The sequence below is a fragment of the Sus scrofa genome, chromosome 1 (genome assembly GCF_054392235.1).
Source record: "Sus scrofa isolate SSC_HxYL_T2T_F1_AM1 chromosome 1, Sscrofa_HxYL_maternal_Yorkshire_Landrace_v2.0, whole genome shotgun sequence".
Lineage (NCBI taxonomy): Eukaryota > Metazoa > Chordata > Mammalia > Artiodactyla > Suidae > Sus > Sus scrofa.
Genome location: NC_139383.1, coordinates 28,615,634 through 28,633,186, shown reverse-complemented (window position 1 = coordinate 28,633,186; position 17,553 = coordinate 28,615,634). Strand labels below are relative to the sequence as shown.

The window sequence follows — 17,553 nt, the reverse complement described above, 5'->3', positions numbered from 1 at the left end:
ATTATGATTATGTTGATTGGTGCAGAAAAAGCACCTTATAAAGTTCAGTATCTATTCATGATTAAAAAAAACTATAGCCACTTGGGAATAGACAGTAGCTCATTAATCTGATAAAGAGTATTTAGAGAGCAAACATCATACTCAGTAGTGAGATAATTGAAGCTTTCCCTCAAGGCTGGCAGCTAGACAGGGATACTTGTCATTGTCACTTCTATTTCACATTGTAATGGAAGTCCTGGCCAGTGTATCAAGACAAGAATAAGGAATAAGACATAAAAACTGAAAAAGAAGGAATAAAACTATAATTATTAACAGATCTTATGATTGTGTATGTAGAAAATTTAAAATAACACGGATAAATTCTTAAAAGTAATAGATGAATTTAGCAACAACACTGGATACAACGTCAACACAATTTTAAAATACATTTCCACATATATACTAGCAACAAACAGAAAACAAAATTTTAAAAAACAATGCCATTTAAAATGGCACCAAGAAACATCATTTTACAATACATGCAAATATCATGTTGTACTCTTGAAACTAATACAATATTGTCTGTCAACTATATATCCACAAAAAAGAAAAACATCAAACATACAGAAATTAACCTAAGGAGAGACTGCTAAAATTTACAGATAAATGGAGGAGCATAACAATTTCCGGATGGTAAGAATCAATATTTTGTAAAGATATTAAGTCTATTAAGAAAGCAGTTCAAATGTGTACTTCTTTAGATTCACCCAATCTGAATCAAGATCACGAAGAGGGGAGGAAAGAAGAATTGAGAAGCTGCTTCTAGAATTCATACCGCAATGCAAAGGTTAATGAACAGCTCAGGCAATGCTGAAGAAGAAGAAAAACACCTGAGTGCTTTCACTACTAACAGGAAGACCTATAGCAACAAAGACATAGTGGTTTTGTTGGTGCAAACCATCTAAGAAGAGAGACAAGAGAAACTGACTCATTTACAGTCATGCTATTTATGATAAAAATGATACTGCAATGCAGAGGAAAAGATGTCAGTCAGTAAATGGTACTAGGTCAATTAAACATTCATATGAGAAAAAAATGAGTCTGGACCACCACCTATACCCAAACACAGCAATCGATTCCAAATAAACTGCAGATCTAAATGTGAAAAGTGAAACAAAGAAACATCTTTAGGATTTGGGAAAGATTTCTTAAACAAATCACAGAAAGCACTTATCATCAAAGGAACTGGGCTATATAAAATTTTAAAATTCTGTTTTTTAAAAGCTATTAATGAGAAAAACAATAAAACCCATAGTGGGAAGATATTATATATATATATATATATATATATATATGTGAAGATATTATATATATATATATGAAGATATTATATATATATATATATATATATATGAGAAAAGGCTGCTATCTAGGTATACAAAAATTCTCATAAATCAATTAGAAAAAGGCAGACAATTCCATTTCTTAAGGTACCAGAATACTTGAACGAATTCACAATAAAGGAATCCAAGCAGTTAATAAACATGAATAAGATGCTCAACTTTACTAGTTATCATAGAAATCAAATAAAAGTTAATATGAAATCATCACTAAATGCTCCTAAGAATGACATAGTTTTAAACATTGACAATATAAATGTTGGTGAAGATGCAGAGGAATGCAAGCTCTTGAATACTGCCAGCATCAATTGGTAACCCAAGTTGGGAAAGTGGCAAGTATCTATTAAAGTGAAAAATGCACATACTTTATGACACAGCACCTCTACTCCTAAGAACATGCTCAACAAAATGTATACACATGCTCACCAAAAGATATGACTAGAATGTTGACGGACATTGAAAATCGCCTCAAATGTCCAACAATAGAATTAACTGTGGCATATTCACACAATGGGTATCTACAGAGTACAAAACAGGATTGATGATGCATAAGCTCAAGTGCATGCGACAACAGTATAAATCTCACAAAAATAATTCTGAGCAAAAAAATGCCAGACACAGACAGCACAGTATTTATGATTCCATTTACATAAAGCAGAAGAAAAAAACAGGGAAAAATCAACTATGTGCTAGATGTCAAGATAGTGTTTACTCCTATAGGAAGGGAATTTGTGGGGGCTTTTGGGTGCTACTGATGTTCTGGTTCTTGATCTGGATGATGACTTTACAGGCAGGTTCAGTGTGTGAAAATTCACTAAGCAGTATGCTTGTAATATGTACATTTTTCTTTTTCTTTTATTTATTTTTTGGCTGTGCCTACAGCATGGGAAAGTTCCTGGGCCAGGGATGAACCTGAGCCACAGCTGTAACCAGAGCCACAGCATTGACAATGTCGCATCCTTAACCTGCTGAGCCACAATGGAATTTCCACTTTTAAAGAAAAGTAACCACAAAACACTATCAATTGTATCATCTAATGAGTAAGTATCACAAATTCAAAAACTGGCTAACTTAGTCCCAATTTTTGGCCAATTAAATGGAAATTGAAAAGGGAAAAAAAAGGAGATGTAGAAAGTAGAAAAAAGGCAAGAATAAATAAAGAAAAAAGCAATGAGTAGAGAGGAACGTAGAAAGCAAGAGGTAAAATGAAAAGTCAGCAGGAAGGAGAGAAGCTAAATTGGGAGGAACTGGGAAGATAGCATGTTTGACAGAGGGATGCAGCTTTAACAGCTGAAATGTTCATTGGTTGTTGACCATTTATAGCTTTCAATACTGAAAGTCTTAATTAGTTAGAGGCAGGGACATGAAGAAATCTTCTATGCCACAATAGCAGCTACAAAGGCGATGTCATTCTAGAGTTGAATCCAGTCACTAATCAGAGATGACTCAATTAAGACTAACTCATCAGAGACCACAGTTATAAATACATGAATGCTATAATCTAGATGAATCTAAGCATAAGTACCAAATATCCCACATTGGGTTTTTTCGAGTATATCCTTTGGGACTAGATTTTCTTTAAGGACTAAAAGTTATCCCTAATCTAACTAATCAAGTTATCCCTATCAAGGCACGCATTTTTTATTTAATTTGGATAACAAACCTGCTTTAGCCTTCTTTTTCTTTTTTTTTGGTTTGGATTTTGTGTCCTCTTGCATGTTGTTATCTACATTTTGTTCCACTGAGTTTATTTCATCATCTTGACGAGACTCTGAAGTAACTGTTCCAACTAGAGATTTCTTTTGTTCACCTTCAGTTGGGTCATCAGAGATGATCAATGTACTGCAAATATAACACAAGTTCAAGCCATTAGAAATATATCACTTTATTGTTACTGAAAAGGAAACAGTGAATAGAGGCAAGGATAATCCTAAATTCAATATTATTACCTGCTGGGAGATACATATATTTTCTTATGCACCAAAACACTTAGCTGTCAAACTAGGTATTATGCATATTAATATATACTTGGTGATGAGTTATATATGCCATGAGCCAAATTAAACTGATCTCTAAACTCCATGGAAAAATGAAATTATACTTTATGATCAGTGGATCTCTTTCTACCGAGGATTGATCAAAGCATCCTCGCTCTGCCACCAAGTAAATGAGTAATGAACAAATACCTCAGTTATTTTATTTAAAAGCAAAACAAGTGTTCTAATTTTGTTCTCTTTTCAGAGGCTCCAATTTTTGATTTCTAGGTAGAAATAAATTGCTTATATTTTCCAGTGGCTGGTGTGTCAATATATTTTCAGAAGGCTATTACTTAAATTAAACTCCACAGCATATGAACCACTAAATGGCAAGGGGAGGCAGCCTAGATGCATACTGGGTTGTAAAGAGAAACCAGCCTCTTAGAGTTTGTAACTTATCAAGTAAAAAGAAAAAAAAGGAAAAAAAAATTGACTTCCAATATATTTTGTCATATTTCAAAAAAGAGGCTGAAAAATAAAAAGATTAAAGAAATGTTTCAAACTAATCATTCCAGAAAGCCATATTATTTTGTCATATCACCAAATACTATTATTTACAGAGAACAATTACTCACTGCAAACCACTGTCATGTTAAGATGGTTTTATTTAAAATTCATGAACTACTCTTTCTTTTCTTTTTTTTTTGTCTTTTGTCTTTTTAGGGCCACATCCACAGCATATGGAGGTTCTCCGGCTAGGGGTCCAATTGAAGCTATAGCTGCTGGCCTACGCCACAGCCACAGCCACAGCAGATCCAAGACACGTCTGCAACCTATACCACAACTCACGGCAATGCCAGATCCTTAACCCACTGAGCAAAGCCAGGGATCGAACACACAACCTCTTCCTAGTTGGATTTGTTTCCACTGCACCACGATGGGAACTCCCATGAACTATTCTTACTAATAGTGAGTATGGCTTACAGTTCCTAAGAGATATGGGCAGCTATGAGATGAAGGAGTAGTCACAGTTCACTGTGGTAAGCAGCCTTTAAGATAACCCCCAACGATCCCTACCTCCGACATTCATATCTTTATGTTATCTCCTTGATCGTGGGCTGGACCTAGGAACTTACTTCCAGATAACAGAATAGACAGAATATGATAACTCTAATGCATGTCATTTCTAAGATTAGGTTCCAAAGAGACTGTGACTTCCACCTTTCTCTCTCTCAGAGCCCTGGCTCTGGGGAAGCAAACACATGTTGTGAGTAGCCCACACAAGAGGACCATGTGGCAAGGACCTCATGTCTCTGGCCAAAAGCCAGCCAGGACGTGAGACCTGCCAATGTCCACATGAGTGAGTTTGGCAGTGGATCTTCCAAGTCTTCCACCAGCTACCGACTTGGTAGGTCTCCCCTGAGCTGAGCCTTGAGATGACTGCAGCCGGACTGACATTCGGACGGTGGCTTGTGAGGGACTCTGAGTCAGAGGCACTGAGCTAAGCCACACCCAGGTTCCTGAGCCACACTGTGAGACCACAAATGTGTGTTGTTGGGAGCCGCTCCATTCTGGGGTAACTTTTTAATGCAGCAACAGATAACTAATACATGTACTAACATGTCCCTGTTAGCAAGTGTATTTGCCCTCTCTTTGCTACGACTGGCTGTCTAGCTTTTGGTAAGAGAGGAATCATTTTTAGATGAGGACATTAAGGGAAAATTGATCCTGAATGTCAGGGCATAGTCAAATACAGACTGTTTCCACCTCAAGTTGTCCATCTCGATGTAGATTATAAAAACAAAGTTAACTGGTAGTTACATTTTTTAATCTCGTTTTCCCCAAGGAAAGACATAGAAATATGAATATACTCACACTGCATATGCCAGCATAATATATATATATATATATATATATATATATATATATATATGTATGTATGTATTATATATTTAAAAAAGACTAAAGGAATATACCAAGTTGCTAACAGTGATTATCTTTCGATGGCTGGATTACTTTTGTTATTCTCTCTGTGTCTATGTTCTACCATGAAAAATGTTACTTGTAAAGTAAGGGAAAATACTATTTTTCATATGTCCAAAGAGGCATTTGTAACACAGTAAAGGGGGTAATTAGATTTCTCCTACTTAATAAGCAGACGTGAGTGAGTAATTTAGGATAGAAACTCTGGAGCAAGACTGCCAAGATTCTGGCTCAGCTTCTTATCGGTTCTATGACTTAAACCCTTCAGTTTTCTCATCTGCAAAACAGGATGATAATACGCCTATTCCTCACAGGGATGTTACAAGGAATAAAGACACATTCCTTGTAAAGCATTAAGTACACAGGAAGTTGCTACATAACGGTTAGCTGTCAGTACTGTGCTGGCAATGTGTCCAAAAGGAAGATTAAGCATTTTCTTTGTGAAATTACAGGTATCACTCAAAACCTGAAAATAATGAGTGCTTTTTTTAAGAGAGCATTTTACATTTATCAGTATAACATACCTTGTTTCAGACTGAGACAGGATTGGAACTTTCTTCTTTTTCTTTTTTCTTTTTTCACCGCTCAATTTGTCAGCATGCAATGAAGTATCTGAGGGAAAGTAAGTTAGCTGCTCCTTGAGTTTCTTTCTGATTTTCTTCTTAATCTCCTTTGCCATTTCTTCAGCTACCTGGAGCTGGTATACTCGCATCAGTTCTTCCTCCTCATCTACACTCTTATTTTCTCTTTCTTCCTCGTCCTTCTCACTTTTCTCCTGAGTGCCGCCTGGCTGTGGCTTGGTCCGCGCTTTCTGAAGTGTGGCATCCTCCTCCTTCTCCGGCGTTTCCAGCTCCTCTTGCGGCGCAGTCACCTGGAGGGCTGTTTGTATTTTATTTGCCTTTTCTTGCTTGTCTTCCTCCACACTAACATCATCATCTGGCTCTGAATGTGCTGACCGTGGATCCCTTGGTTTGTTTTTAGTGACTCGCATGTTCTTCTCTGGGGTATTGGTGTTAGCAGCACTTACGGCATCACTTTTCGTTTCCTTGATTTTCTGAAGATTGCTTCTAAGGGTGCCAAGCTAGGAAAGATGACAGAATAACATAATTTCAGCCAAGCAGAGTTTAGGCATGTGAAGATAAAACAATGACGAGTGTCCCACTATGTGTAATACTGGGAGGATTCTTTCTTTTTTTTTTATTTTTTAATTTTTTTTCCTTTCAAAATATTTCCACTTTGAAAAAACATATAAAAATAACTTTTATAATAGTGAGATAAACTCTGTTAAACATATGTTTGCAAGAACTAAAACACTTTGAAGGTTAGTATGCCCTGCACTGGTATTTAAGTAAAAAGTGGTATATTTTTATGATAACAGGGAAAATATTGTTAGATATTAAGCTAATAAAGCCATTCGCTTTCCTATATGATGCTACATGGCATCTGAGTGCCTCTACAAAATCCTGACTCATTCACGAACTGGCCCCTGTTTTCTGGCTGCAGTCTGTCCAGAAGAAGGCAGTGTGGAACCCAGAGAAAGCTGCGGTGGCTTGGGAGTGGCCAACCGCCCCCTCTGGTCACACTTTTCATTTTTTTACTTGAGAACCACGACACCGTTCTAGGGCATCTGGTGGGCACTTCCCTAGTTTATTCTCCCAACATTAGTTTAGCAATCTGGAGAGTAACATTAGATCCAATGAGTTAATTAACATGGGTAAAAGTACTTAATGGCTTTTCCAAAGTGAATTAACTGCTCAAAGCTCAAACGCTACTTTCCTTTTTGGCAGAATGATCCATACTCTAATTAAGAGATATTTGAGACATTGCTAAAAGAGCCATAGTTAAAGCAGTTCACATTCCCCAACAGAAAACATACACAGGTCATTTATCTTGCTCCATAATTATATTCTAAAACCAGAGGCTTTAGGATTACCCTGCAATTAAGGCCAAACATATCACTGAAAATGCTGCTAAGTATTAAATATCACAAAGTGAAATCAAGTGACAGACTAAGCATACCTGTACCTCTTTTCTCAAGTAAATTTATTTAAAATGAGAGATAGTTTTAATAGAAAATAAGGTTAGAAATCAGGAGTTCCTGTGGTGGCGCAGTGGTTAACGAATCCGACTAGGAACCATGAGGTTGCGGGTTCGGTCCCTGCCCTTGCTCAGTGGGTTAACGATCCGGCGTTGCCGTGAGCTGTGGTGTAGGTTGCAGACGCGGCTCAGATCCCGCGTTGCTGTGGCTCTGGCGTAGGCCGGTGGCTACAGCTCCGATTAGACCCCTAGCCTGGGAACCTCCATATGCCGCAGGAGCGGCCCAAGAAATAGCAAAAAGGACAAAAAAAAAAAAAAAAAAAAAAAAAAAAGAAAATAAGGTTAGAAATCAAAAAGGAACATTGCTAGAAATAACAAATACTTTGAGATATTCCCCAAGGATAAAAAAGAGGAAGGAGCAGATCTATTAAGAAACAACTAGAGAACAAAAACAGCCCATAGGAAAAGACCCTCCAGAGAAAAGGGTGGTTCTAGAGAAGGTAATACTAATACAATAAGGAGGGACAGGTATGAGGATGGCCAATTCAGAGCTGAGAGGGGCAGCTCTGTTCCCCACCTCCAACTGTGTCACAGAGTGACTTTCACCCAGAGGGTAAAGCAGCTGAGCATAGAGAGATATGGCAGCGAGTTTCAGGTAGGTAAAACCCTCACCAATTGCAGAAGCAGACTATGCTGAAAACAACCAACAGGCATGAGAAGAGAAATTCTCAAATACATAGATGACTAGCAACTAAAAATTAACAAACACTCAAGGAAAAGTACCACCATGAAGGAAAGAGCACCAAATCCAATAAAACAGAAAAATTAACAAGGAAGAAAAATAAATAGCATAAATAATCTGAAGACAGTGGAATTAATACAATGAAGAAATTCAAAAGCATATGGGATGAAAAATACAGCAACTGCAGATATTAGAATCACAATTTTCAGTGACAGAAATAAAAGCTAAAGACATGTATTTAAAAACAGAATGGGCAAAAACAAAAGTGCTACAAGAGCGAATCCAATAACAAAATGAAGATTTCTTCCAGCAACAGATGAACTTACCAGTGAAGACTGAAGTTCAATTTTTTTTTTTTTTTTGTCTTTTTTCCCTTTCTAGGGCCGCTCCCGCAGCATATGAAGGTTCCCAGGCTAGGGGTCTAATCAGAGCTACAGCTGCTGTCCTATGCCAGAGCCACAGCAACGCGGGATCCGAGTCTCGTCTGCAACCTACACCACACTTCATGGCAACGCCAGATGCTTAACCCACTGAGCAAGGCCAGGGATCAAACCATAGTTGCCAGATGGATTCGTTAACCACTGAGCGATGACGGGAACTCCTGAAGTTCAATTTTTTTTTTTATTTAATTTTTTTTTTTTTTTTTTTTTTTTTTTTTTTTTTTTTTTTTTTTTACGGCTGCACCTACAGCATATGGAAATGCCCAGACCAGGGACTGAATCTGAGCTGTAGCTGCAACCTTTGCCATAGGTGCAGCAATGCTGGATCATTTAACCCACCACACCAGGGACTGAACCCATGCCTCTGCAGTGACCCGAGCGGTTGCAGTCAGATTCTCATAGTCACTGAAATGCCAGATCTGAGCCGCATCTGCAACCTACACTGTGACTTGCAGCAACAATGGATCCTTAACCACTGAGCAAGGGCAGGAATTGAACCTGCATCCTCACAGAGACAAAATTGGCTCCTTAACCTGCTGAGCCACAATAGGAACTCCTGCAGTTGGATTCTTAACCCACTGCACCACAGTGGGAATTCCTGAAGTTCAATTTTTGGAAATCCCCCCCCCTTTTTTTTTAAGGCTGCACTCACTGCAGATGGAAGTTCCCAGGGTAGGAGATGAATAGGAACGGCAGCTGCCGGCCACGACCACAGCAATGTGGGACTCAAGCAGGGTCTGCAACCTACACCACAGCTCACAACAGCAGCATCGGATCCTTAACCAACTGAGCAAGGCCAGGGATTGAACCTGCATCCTCACGGACGCTTTGTTTCCACTGCGCCACAATGGGGACTCCCGCAAATCCCCATGTTTAAAAGTAGTTAGAAAATATCTAATGTATATGAAAAGATGGGAAAATGCTAAGAGAACTAGTATCCCAATATAAATCCAATATTTTACCATCTCTAAGCCTCTTTTGTTCACCTAAAATACATTCCAAATTCTACTTTTCTTCAAAGATAAATTTGGAAGCCATATACCTCCAAAAAAATCTTTCCTAGCCAATAAAAACAGAACTCTTTTTACATGTTCTGTTTCTAGAAGCAATGCATACTCAAAACAGAAAGAAAACAAAAAATTAAAATAGAAAAAAAAAAAAAAAAACCCAAGATACTAGAAAAACAAGACCCAAAGCTCAACTCTGATTGCCTCACACAGGGAAAATCACTGTTCATCTCTTCAGAAACTTATTTTTGTCTTCCTTTTATGAATACAGTCATATCTAATAACCTTGAATTTCCATTATGTCAAAATGAGGCACATGCAAATTTTTCTTTCTACTTTCTCAGTACCAGAAATGTAGCGGAAAACTATACAAATTGTGAGGACACTCTTAAAAGAAGTAACTGGAAAAAGATAACCGAGAATTAGAAATAGAAGAATTAGGGTCTAGAAGAAAGGATTCTCAAAAGGTAATCCTGGGAGAGCTAATCAGATCAAGTTCAGTTTACTTACTCTCTTCCACTGATCTGTTAACCTCTACATTTTTTAATTTCAATTTTTTGGCTGTGCCCACAGCATGCAAAAGTTCTCAGGCCCATAGCAATGACCTGAGCCATGCCTCGATAATGCTGATCCTTAACCCACTGAGACACCAGGGAACTCCAAGCATCATTTTAAATACAATTCTCAGAGCATTTTTGTAGTATCCCATACAGCCCATTGCACTGATTTGGTAGTTTCATTACTTTTTAAATTTCTGTTTTTGTGATTTGGATTTCCTTTGTCATGCTAACAACTTTATGGGATAGTGTTTTTGGTTTTTTTCTTGTCTTTTTAGGGGCACACTCATGGCATAGGGACATTCCCAGGCTAGGGGTCGAATCAGAACTGCAGCTGCCGGCCTAGACCACAGCCACAGAATGCCAGATCCAAGCCGTGTCTGTGGCCTACACCACAGCTCACGGCAATGCTATATCCTTAGCCCACTGAGTGAGGCTGGGGACTGAACCCACGTCCTCATGGATACTAGTTAGGTTCATTACCACTGGGCCACAACAGGAACTCTGGGATAGTTTTTACATTTACAAGTAGTTTACAAATTTTAAACTTTTGTTATTGATTTCAGTTTTGTTGTACTATAATTTTAAAGGTCTACATTATGGAATTTCATATTTCATGGATTATGACTGAAATTTCATTATGTTCCAAAGACATTTTTGTTCATATTCTATTATATCTTTGCCCATCCTTTTATCTTTATTGCCGGTGCATCATTTAGGTTTTCTGCTTTAGTTTTTTTTAAATCAGCTTTATTGAGATAAAATAAACTGTATGAATTACAATAACGTTCACTAGTTTTAAGCACAGACTTAAGTGCATTTCAGCAAAAGCAAACACAGATGTGTGACCACCAAATCATGATGTTAACCACCCATGTTCTTTTACAAAGTCAATCCCTACCCCTCTACGCCCTGGCCCCACTCAACCACTGATCTGTTTTCCATCACTTCCAGTTTTTCTTTTCCTATAAATGGAATGATGCAGAATATAGCCATTTGTGTCTGGTTTCCTTCACTTAGCATAAAGCTTTGAGATTCATCTGTGTTGTTGCATTTATTATAATTAATTCATTTTTATTGCTGAGCAGTATTCCAGGGTATGGATAGATACTACATTTTATTTCTCCAGATACCAACTAATGGACATTTGAGTTATTTCCAGTTTTGTATGTTACATGTTTTCATTTCTCCTAAGTAAATACCCACAAGTGGAACTGCTATGCTATAATGGTATATAAGTTCTTAAATAACTGCCAAACGGCTTCCGAAAGTGTCTGTACCAGTCATGTTTCCACATATGTAAGAATTCCAGTTATTTAATATCCTTGTCAGCAGTTAGCATTTCATTTTTTGGTTATTCTAATAGGTGTGTGATGGTATCTCATTATTGTTTTAAATTGCATTTTCCTAATTACTAATGACATTGAGAATCTTTACATGTGCTTATTTGTTATTCATATTCTTTGATTAAGTGTTTAAATCTCTTTCCATTTTCCTAAGATTGTTTATTTTTATATCATTGAGTCCTGAGAGTTCTTAAAATGTTCTAAATAGACTTTATCAAACAGTGTATCACAAATATTTTCTCTCAGTTTATACCTTATCTTTTCATTTTCTCAGCAATGTTTTGATTTTCACAAAGCCCAATTTATTCCTTCTTTTAATGGTTCATGCTTTTGCATCCTGAGAAATCTATTCATAACTCAAGGTTACCAAGGTTTTATCATGTTTCTTCTATAAGTCATATAGTTCTAGCGCTTAACGTTTTTAGGTCTCTGAACCATTTCTATTTTAATTTCTGAACATGATGTAGTCATAGTTTATAACACAATATACATATATCTGATTGTTCAGCAGCATTTGTTGAAATGATTATCCTTTTCCTTGCTGAGGCACCTTGGCAATTTTGTCAAGAATCAATATTGGCTCATGGAGTTCCCATCGTGGCTCAGTGGTTAACGAACCTGACTAGAAACCATGAGGTTGCAGGTTCGATCCCTGGCCTTGCTCAGTGGGTTAAGGATCCGGCGTTGCCATGAGCTGTGTTGTGAGTCACAGATGTGTCTTGGATCTGGCGTGGCTGTGGCTGTGGAGTAGGCCAGTAGCTACAGCTCCGATTAGACCCCTAGCCTGGGAACCTCCATATGCCGCAGGAGCAGCTCAAGAAGAGGCAAAAAGACAAAAAAAAAAAAAAAAAAAGAATCAATTGGCCCAAAGGTATACATGTATGGTAGTCAATTAAAATATTATTCTATTTTCTAGATTTTGTGATGATGCCATGTTTTCAACTTTTGAAATTTTGAAATTTGTTAGACTTTTGCTCATTTTAAATAAATGTTTCCCTTTGTACCTAAAAAAAAAAAAAGAATCAATTGGCCATATACATTTGGGTCTATTTCTAGACTCTGTACTGTTCCATTACTTACATGACTACCTTCGTAACAACACCAGGTTATCCTCACTACTATAGCTTTACAACGAGTTTTGAGTCAGATGGTAAAATCCCTCAACTTTGTTCTTTTTCAAAATTGTTTTAGCTATTTATTCTATGTCTGCTGTTAAAATTTCCAAATAAATTTTAAAACTCGATTTTCAATTCTTAAAAAAAAGTCTGCTGGCGTTATGATTAGGATTGAATTCAACCAATAGATCAACTTCCAGAAAATGAATAATTACGGTCTGTCAATACTTATTTGACAATAATAATTCTTCTGATCAATAGACGTGGATCTCTTTTTATTTATTTGGTCTTTGGTTTCAGCAGTTTTGGGTTTTCAGTATGTTAAGTCTTGCATAGGTTTTGATAAATTTATCCTTGTTATATTTTTGTTGCTACTATAAATGATACTTTAAAATTATAATTCAAATTATTTGTTACCAGCATAGAAATACAGTTGGTTTTTATACTTTGATCTTATATTCTGCTAAACTCATTTAACAGTTTTAGCAGCATTTTGGTAGATTTTGTCATCTGCAAATAGACTCTCCTACTTCTCCCTTTACAATCTTTATGTTTTTAAAACTGCATTATTTCATTGCTCAGGGTCACCTGTACAATTATGAATAACATGGTGACCTGTGCTCCAGCTTAAGGCAAGAGTGTTCAGTTTTTCACTCTTTAGGTATAATCTCAGCTCTAGGTTTTTGTAGATGCCCTTTATCAAGCTGAGAAAGTTCTATTCTTTTTGTTAGAGTTATCAGAATTGTCAATGAATTCTGTCATTTTACTGTATCTATTGAGATGATTATATGGTTTTATTTAATCTTTTTATATGGTGAATTATACTGACTGATTTTTCAAGTGTTGTGATATATTCCTGAGATAAACCCTATCTGGTCATGGTGTACTATCCTTTTAATATAATGTAAGATAGATTTCCTAATGTTTTGTGGTAGATGTTTGTTCTTTGTTCAAAAGAGATACTGGTATAGTAATGTCTTTTTCTGATTTTAGTATCAGGGTAGTTCATGATTGACCCCAAAGAGTGGAAAAGTATTCCCCTTTTTTGCATAGTCTCAAAGAGTCTGTATAGAATTCATATGACTTCTCCTTCAAATGTTTGGTAAAATTTATCAGTGAAGCCACCTGAGAAAACTTGCCACCTAGTTTTCTTTGTGGGCAGGTTTTTAATCACAGATTCCTTTTGTGTGTGTGTGTGCCCACACCTGTGGCATATGGAAGTTCCCAAGCTAGAGGTTGAATCAGAGCTGCAGCTGAGGCCTACATACACCCACAGCAACACCAGATCAGAGCTGCATCTGCAACCTACACTGCAGCTCATGGCAACACCAGATCCTTTAACCCACTGAGCGAGGCTAGGGATTGAACCGGCACCTTCACGGATACTAAACAGGTTCTTAACTTGCTGAGCCACAATGGGAACTCCACAGATTCCATTTTTTAAAAAGATATAAAGTATTCAAGTCACCTGTCTCTTCTTTTTGAGTGAGCTTTGGTAGTCTGTGTCTTTCAAGTAACTTGTGCATTTCATCTAAGCTGCTGATTTTACTATCATACTCATAATACTCCCTTATTATCCTTTTAAGGTCTGTAACACATTGGTAGTGAATCCTCTCTTTTATTCCTAATATTGGTAATTTGCATCTTCTTTCACTTCTTTCTAATCAGTCTGGTTATAGATTGTGTAGCAAAGGGTTAACTCAGCAGCCCTCATTGTCCAAGTGCTGCAAATCCCAAGAGAGGCCTGTTTTCAGCATCAGCCCTTGGCAGGCTCCTGGAATCTGAGCTCTGAGTTTTTGGAATGTTGTGCTTGACAAAGGTGAATGAATACATGAATCAACTAAAGGATATTATTAATTTCTAGAGAATCCATAACATTTTCCTCCCTTTAAATTTAATTTAACACCAATAAACAACAAGGTCCTACTGTATAGCACAGGGAACTATACTCATTATCCTCTAATAAACCATAATGGAAAAACATATAAAGAATGTATGTAGGTATATAACTGAGTTACTTTGCTATACAAAATTAATTTAACACACAAAACAAATACTTTCAGAAACAGTAAGTATTCTTACAGTTATTGCTAATAACTTGTTATTCTTCTTTCAGAGATAAGTTATCACCTCTATGAAACAGTTATAAGGATAAAATGAGATAGGAGAAAATCAAAAAGTGAACTCAAGATGATATAGTGTGGTCATGATAATGAACAAAACATGATTTAAATTGCCCCTTTAAAAGGCAAAAATTCAGATGCAACTTCAAAAATCAATAACCGCCTCGGTGTGACTGGCTATTTTCTACTTTGCAATTGCTATTTGTTCAATTTTTATTCCTGAGTACCAAGACAGCCCAGATGTAGTGGTATAAAATAATAAATCACTCATTATGCTCTGAATCCAATATGTTCTCTTTCTCATGCTCCTCTTATCTTTAGTTCCTGATACTTTGATTCCATAATCTATCACTTCAATCATCATTTGCCATTGTCATGTACTTTCCATCCACCACATCACTTGCCTTTGTCATGTACTTTCTATCCAGCAAGAACTGTAGGCACTGTTCAAATGAAGTGACTTTCAACTCTATAACTATAACCAGACTGTTGAATACTGCTGGAAGAAGCTGAACCACTTCAAAAATTGGTACCATTATTAAAATATAGTTTCTAAATCAACTATACTTTAAAAATAGTTAAAAAAAAAGAGAGAGAATAAAAAAAAAAACAAAAAACAAAAAAAAACAAAAAAAAAAAAAAACAGGAGTTCCCATTGTGGCACAGTGGAAACGAATCCAACTAGTAACCATGAGGTTATTGGTTCGATCCCTGGCCTCATTCAGTGGGTGAAGGACCCAGTGTTGCCATGAGCTGTGGTATAGGTTATAGATGTGGCTCAGATTCTGCATTGCCTTGGCTGTGGTGTAGGCCAGTAGCTGCAGCTCCAATTCATCCCCTAGCCTGGGAACTTCCATATGCTGCAGGTGGGCCCTAAAAAAATAAATAAATAAATAAAAATATAGTCTACAAATTCAACTGAGACCTCAGAGCTATGGACAATTCTTCTATGTGGCATAATCTGTTCATACGCATTCTTCTGTACCTTTGCCACAGTGGCTATTTCAAACTTTCTTCACTCACCTCTGTCCAGTGCTATCATTTCTGGACTCATTTTCAGATAAAAGCCATCAAATAGGAAGCTGCTTCTTTCTGCTACCAAGTCTACAAATCTTCATGCGCCACAAACGCTCTTTTTCTCTTTCCTTCTCATGAAGAGGCGGGTCTTCTCTACTTGAGTTCTAGAAAACTTTCCTCTCCCATATCACTGATCTCACCACTACCTTCCTAAGAGCATTTAAATACCTGAATGCAATCAACATTTCATCACAAAACTCCTTTTTACAAAACTTCACAAACTTTCTGAAAGAGTTGTCTATACTTATACTACTTCTCTTTCTATGAGCGTTATATTAAAAAGCTCTGCTCTCTACCCTGCTAATAATCTTTCAAATACTTATTTGTAAGCAAAAATATCATCTTTTTGTTCCAATCTGAACCTCTTCTAAGTATTTCTCTATTTTATTAGTTGATGTTACTTTCTGTTGTAATTAGTTTTATTTTTCGTGCCTTTCGCTCACCTAGGGATTTAGGATCTTACTATCTATGGCATTTACTTACAGTATTTCTCTGCATGTTAACAATACGGATGGAACTTACTAATAAGGTGGTTCTGAAGATCGATAACTATAAAACACTAAGATCCTGATTCTAGACTATATGTTCAGTAACATTAGTAATTAATATTACATTATCAGCTATAAATAGTATTAACTCTGTGACTATAAGAAAAAATCATTTTTTGTGTGTATGTGAATCAGCTTTTAGTTGCATTTGCTTTTGACTAAAAAAAGTCTAAGAGCCCCTAATGGATAGTTGAAAAACAGTAAGATGAACCTGCCATCATTATGAATTTTCTTATTATGGCTTTTTCTTTGCTTAATTTTCTTATTTCAGCCTGCTTCCTTTTCCCTCTCAGCCCGTTCTGTACATGAGATTCCTTGTTCTTGTTCTGGAGAGGTCACACTCTTCAGACCTCACTAAAAGAGGATCTATTGGGTATGGTTAGGAGAGTGGATGCTGCAATCAAACTGTCAGAGTTTGACTCCTGGTTCTACCACTAAATATGTAACTCTGGGTAAATTATTCAACCTCTCTGTGATTTAGTGTCTCCATCTAGAAGTAGAAATAAACTTCATAATTTGACTGTTTACATTAAAAATGAGTAGACAGGAGTTCCCGCCGTGGCGCAGTGGTTAAAGAATCCAACTAAGAACCATGAGGTTTTGGGTTCAATCCCTGGCCTCGCTCAGTGGGTTAAGGATCCAGCGTTGCCGTGAGCTGTGATGTAGGCTGCAGACATGGCTCGGATCCCGCGTTGCTGTGGCTCTGGCGTAGGCCGGTGGCTACAGCTCAGATGCCACCCCTAGCCTGGGAACCTCCATAAGCCGAGGGAGCAGCCCAAGAAATTGCAAAAAAAAAAAAAAAAAATGAGTAGACAGAAAATGTTTAAAAAAAGTGCTGGAAAGATAGAGGGCACTATTTTCTAGTAAATAAAGGCAGGTACTCCTCTGCTAAAGTAAATCATTTCAGAAATATTGTATTTTCCTTTAAGTTTTCCAGGAAAAATCTGAGCTGAAAAATCTCTTGCTAAAAATATGTTTTAGAACACCTATCTCTGAACTAAGAGAGACCTCAAACGGCCTGGTGTGTGCCCAAAGAGGCTGAAGAGATCCTGTTTAATCACCTCCCTCTTGTGCATCCCCTACGTCCATAACTGGACCTTAGATAAATGGACAGATCTTCTGCCCATTTTCCAGTTATTCACTTAATTTAGCATTCACAGCCTAAACTGCATCTTATTCATGCTCACAAAGCCCAGGTGTGACATGAGGGAAAGCATGAGTTC

At 37.0% G+C, this 17,553-nt stretch overlaps 1 protein-coding gene across 47 annotated transcripts in view; it reads right to left on the bottom strand.

The window, feature by feature from the left end:
• The window catches only part of AHI1 (Abelson helper integration site 1), a 193,900-nt gene that overhangs the window by 167,165 nt on the left and 9,182 nt on the right, over positions 1-17,553 (bottom strand). For all 47 annotated transcript variants that reach the window (XR_014845535.1, XR_014845582.1, XR_014845552.1 and 44 more), the window contains 2 exons: positions 5,863-6,419; positions 3,043-3,221 (listed from right to left, as the gene is read on the bottom strand). Coding sequence is in view for 16 of the 47 variants with exons in the window: in XM_085025255.1 (XP_084881381.1) it covers positions 3,043-3,221; positions 5,863-6,419 (736 nt within the window). In the remaining 31 variants the exon portion in view is untranslated. The remainder of the gene's footprint in view (positions 1-3,042; positions 3,222-5,862; positions 6,420-17,553) is intronic.